The sequence below is a fragment of the Plasmodium reichenowi genome, chromosome 13 (assembly GCF_001601855.1).
Source record: "Plasmodium reichenowi strain SY57 chromosome 13, whole genome shotgun sequence".
NCBI lineage: Eukaryota > Apicomplexa > Aconoidasida > Haemosporida > Plasmodiidae > Plasmodium > Plasmodium reichenowi.
Genome location: NC_033658.1, coordinates 1,454,803 through 1,458,631, shown reverse-complemented (window position 1 = coordinate 1,458,631; position 3,829 = coordinate 1,454,803). Strand labels below are relative to the sequence as shown.

The 3,829-nt window shown below is 20.8% G+C and overlaps 1 protein-coding gene across 1 annotated transcript; it reads left to right on the top strand.

Annotated features, from left to right (window-relative positions):
• Window positions 1-467: 467 nt before the first annotated feature.
• PRSY57_1337900 (serine/threonine protein kinase, putative) lies at window positions 468-3,296 on the top strand (the record flags this gene model as incomplete). The annotated part of the gene is made up of 1 exon (XM_012909308.2): window positions 468-3,296. One exon carries the CDS (start codon window positions 468-470, stop codon window positions 3,294-3,296), a length of 2,829 nt encoding a protein of 942 aa, XP_012764762.2.
• Window positions 3,297-3,829: the final 533 nt, after the last annotated feature.

Below are 3,829 nucleotides of genomic sequence, written 5' to 3'. Positions count from 1 at the left end.
ATGGAATCATTATATAAATAAAAAATATATATAATATATATATATATATATATATATATATATATGCATTATTAGAAGAATATAATGTGGATATAAATTATTACATATATATATATATATATATATGAATTTTATTATATATATAATAATGTCCCTTTATTTTTCAGCTTATTTTGAAATGTAAAAATATAATATTTATTATTTTATTTAAACGTATTAATTTTTGAATATTCGTATTTACATAATATAATATTTCCTAAAACAATCAAGTTTTTTTTTGTTATATATATATATACATATGAATAAATTTTTTTACGTGTATTTTTATATTTTTATATTTTTATAATTTTTATGTTTTTGTGTTAAATATGTGTACATAACTATGATCCTCTTTTGAATGGTACGCCTATTATAATATATATATATATATATATAATGTACGAATAGAAAAAGAAAAAGAAAAAAAAATGAAATTGTCCTCTTGCATAACCTATGTTTCAATATTGTGTAATTTAATAATAGTTGGTCGTTTTTTGTATTGTTCATTTTTGTTTTTGTTTAGTGAAAATATTTTAAATTATTTTGAAAGGAATAATCCTTTTATTCATAGGAAAAAATATGTTATTCATAAAACGCCCCAACCAATTTTGCATTCTTCAAAATATAGACATCCATATGAAGGTTCATTCAAAAGGAAGGTAATTTATGACAATAATTATTTGGGAATAAGAAAAGAAATAAAATTGGTTCATTATAATAAATGCTCTTTTTATGAATATTTATTTTTGCTTCTTTTTTACAAAAAGGGTATTCACAAAATTTTTGATTATGTTTATGTATATTATTATAAAACAAATATATTTGATACCTTATATAATCATAACAATGAATATGCTAAAAATAATTTACTCTTTGCTTTTGCAAAGGATATAAAAAAATATTTCCTTATTTTTAATTCGAATATAAAAAAGCTCGATGTCCAGCTAGCTATTTTAATAAAAAAAAAAAGAAAAAAAAAAAAAAGAATATATGAACAAAAAAACTTGGCTAGCTATTCATCAAAATTAGAGAGAACTAAAAATGGAAATAAATATATAAATACTTATGATGGAAATGAAGAGGAGAATAGTTTTGAGCATGAAGAAATTAAGACGGCGTATGGAAATTATGAAGGGAAACCTGTTTTAAATTCAAAATATTGTCTGATAAAAAAAATAAAAAATATTTTAAAAAAGAAAACGTTAAGGAAAAGTAACATAAATAAATTGGACGTTATTCATCTTCCGATTGATGATGAGAGTGGAGAGAATAAACATAAGGTAGAACTAAATAATTATGTATGTAAATCATGTATAATTGATATAGAAGAGAAGTCATTATATGCTTTAAAAATTCGAGAAGAAGAAAAAGAAAAGGATAGTAATAATATATCTTTATATAAAGACAAATCAAGAGATATTCAAATATATTACGATTATGAAGATATGCAAGAATATATTATGAAGAAAAAAAAAAAAAATGAAAAAAATGAAAAAAATGAAAAAAAAAAAAAAAAGATTATGATGAGAAATTTTAATAAATCAATTTCAGGGACAAAGCAAATTATCAATACACCATATTATGAACGGTTGAAAAACAATTACGAGATGATTAATTTTACAAAACGTTTATTTTTATCAAATCCAATGAAGATACAAGAAAAAGGATTTGAACTTAATAGATATTATCCAAGAAGAGTAAATTATTCTATGAAAGAAAAATTGGGCACTGGGTCTTATGGAGAAATATGGTATGCTATAAATATAAATAAGAATTCACAATATAAAGATGTTGTATTAAAAAAATTTCTTATAACCAAAGATGAAGAAACATCTGAATTGAATGCTATGAGAGAAGTATATTTTGGTGAGATATTAAAAAATTGTGACAATATAAGTAGATTTATTGAATATTTTAAAGAATATGAAATAAATGAAACTGTAAATAAGAAAAAAGAAGAATACATTTATTTTTGGTTAGTATTTGTAAATGAAGGATATTCGTTATCTAAGCATTTGTTTGATACATCTTCTAGTACCTTAGGTTTAGTTACGCCTAGTGCTTTATGGTGGAGTATTAAAAAACAGAACATAGGTATGTTAGTATTAAAAGATTTATTACGTCAAATATTAAATGGTATATATATAGCTCATAAAAAGGGTATAACTCATAGAGATATTAAAATGGAAAATATATTTGTTTCATCAACTACACCATTTACTGTACGTATAGGTGATTGGGGTAGTGCAGTTGAATATAAAAATGAACACTTTTCTTTTATACCTTCAGAAGATGAAGAAACAAATGGTTATCAACCTCCTGAGTCTTTATTTGGTCATATGAAAAATAATTTTATGCGTTTACCTTATTATGATATGTGGAGTATCGGAATAGTTTTCTTACAATTTATTTTAGGTACAAAAAATCCGTTGGAAGTAAAAGATAAAGAAAGTGAGCGTCGGTTAAAAAAAATATTTTCTAAATATCCTATTAATATATTAAAAGAAGCTATATTTTTACAGAGTTTATCTGAGCTCTGTTTAACTCCTTGGGTAAAGAAATCTACACATAATTTGATACGTTTACAAAAAAAAAAAAAAAAAAAAATAATACATGAGTGTGATAGGTGGTATGATATGACTATTAATGATGTCCATAATGTTTCACATAATAATAATATGAATCCTTATAATCGACCTAATAATATTTATAGGAAGAATTTTTTATCAACAGGATCTTCATATAATTCACTATATACCAATAATAATAATAATAATAATAATAATAATAATAATAATAATAATAAAAATTTCATTATGAATAAATTAAAATATTATATTACCAACGATTTAATTAATATCAAAAAACAATCCTTTCATAATATTTATAATATCATATCGGATAAATATAACTCTTTAATATCCTTACCATCATCACCATTATGTTCTGATGGTATGTGTCTACACAAATATGAGCAAGCATTTGACAAGAAAAATATAACACAACCAAATGATACACGTCTTATATGTTTGAATAAATATAAACTCTTTTTTAGTGAAAATCAAAAAAATATATTACCAAATTATACATGTGATGATGAAAAGTTTCAAAATATTCTGAAGGATAGAGATCCTTCAGGTGTAGGATTACCAAATAAAAATGCAAGAGATCTCTTAAGACAGCTCTTAAATTTTGATTATGAAAGTAGGATAACAGCAGAGCAAGCTTTAAATCACCCTTGGTTCCAAGAAAATTAAAAAATAAAAATAAATAAATAAATAGATAAATATATATATATATATATATATATATTTATGTATAATTTTATTTTATTTTATTTTATTTTTATTTTTATTTATTTTATTTTTATTTTATTTTATTTTTATTTATTTTATTTTTATTTATTTTATTTTTATTTATTTTTTTTTTTCGTGTTGTGCAATATATATCCCTAAAAATAAAAAAATTAAATTAATAATATGATAAATAATTTTAAAATATATTTTATTACTTAAAATAAAATATGGTGACAATATAGAAATGTAATTATGTTATTTTCATGAAAAGAAAGTATGTTACACAGGATACAATATTGGCATTATATATGTACATACATTATGAATATGCATATATATATATATATTATATATATATATATTATATATATGTTTTATATTTCATGTTGTTGTTTGGCGCCTTTTATAAAATTATATATATTTTTAATTGAATTTGTAAATAATATTTGAACAGGTTATCATAAATTAAGTAAATAATATATAAATTTTATAAA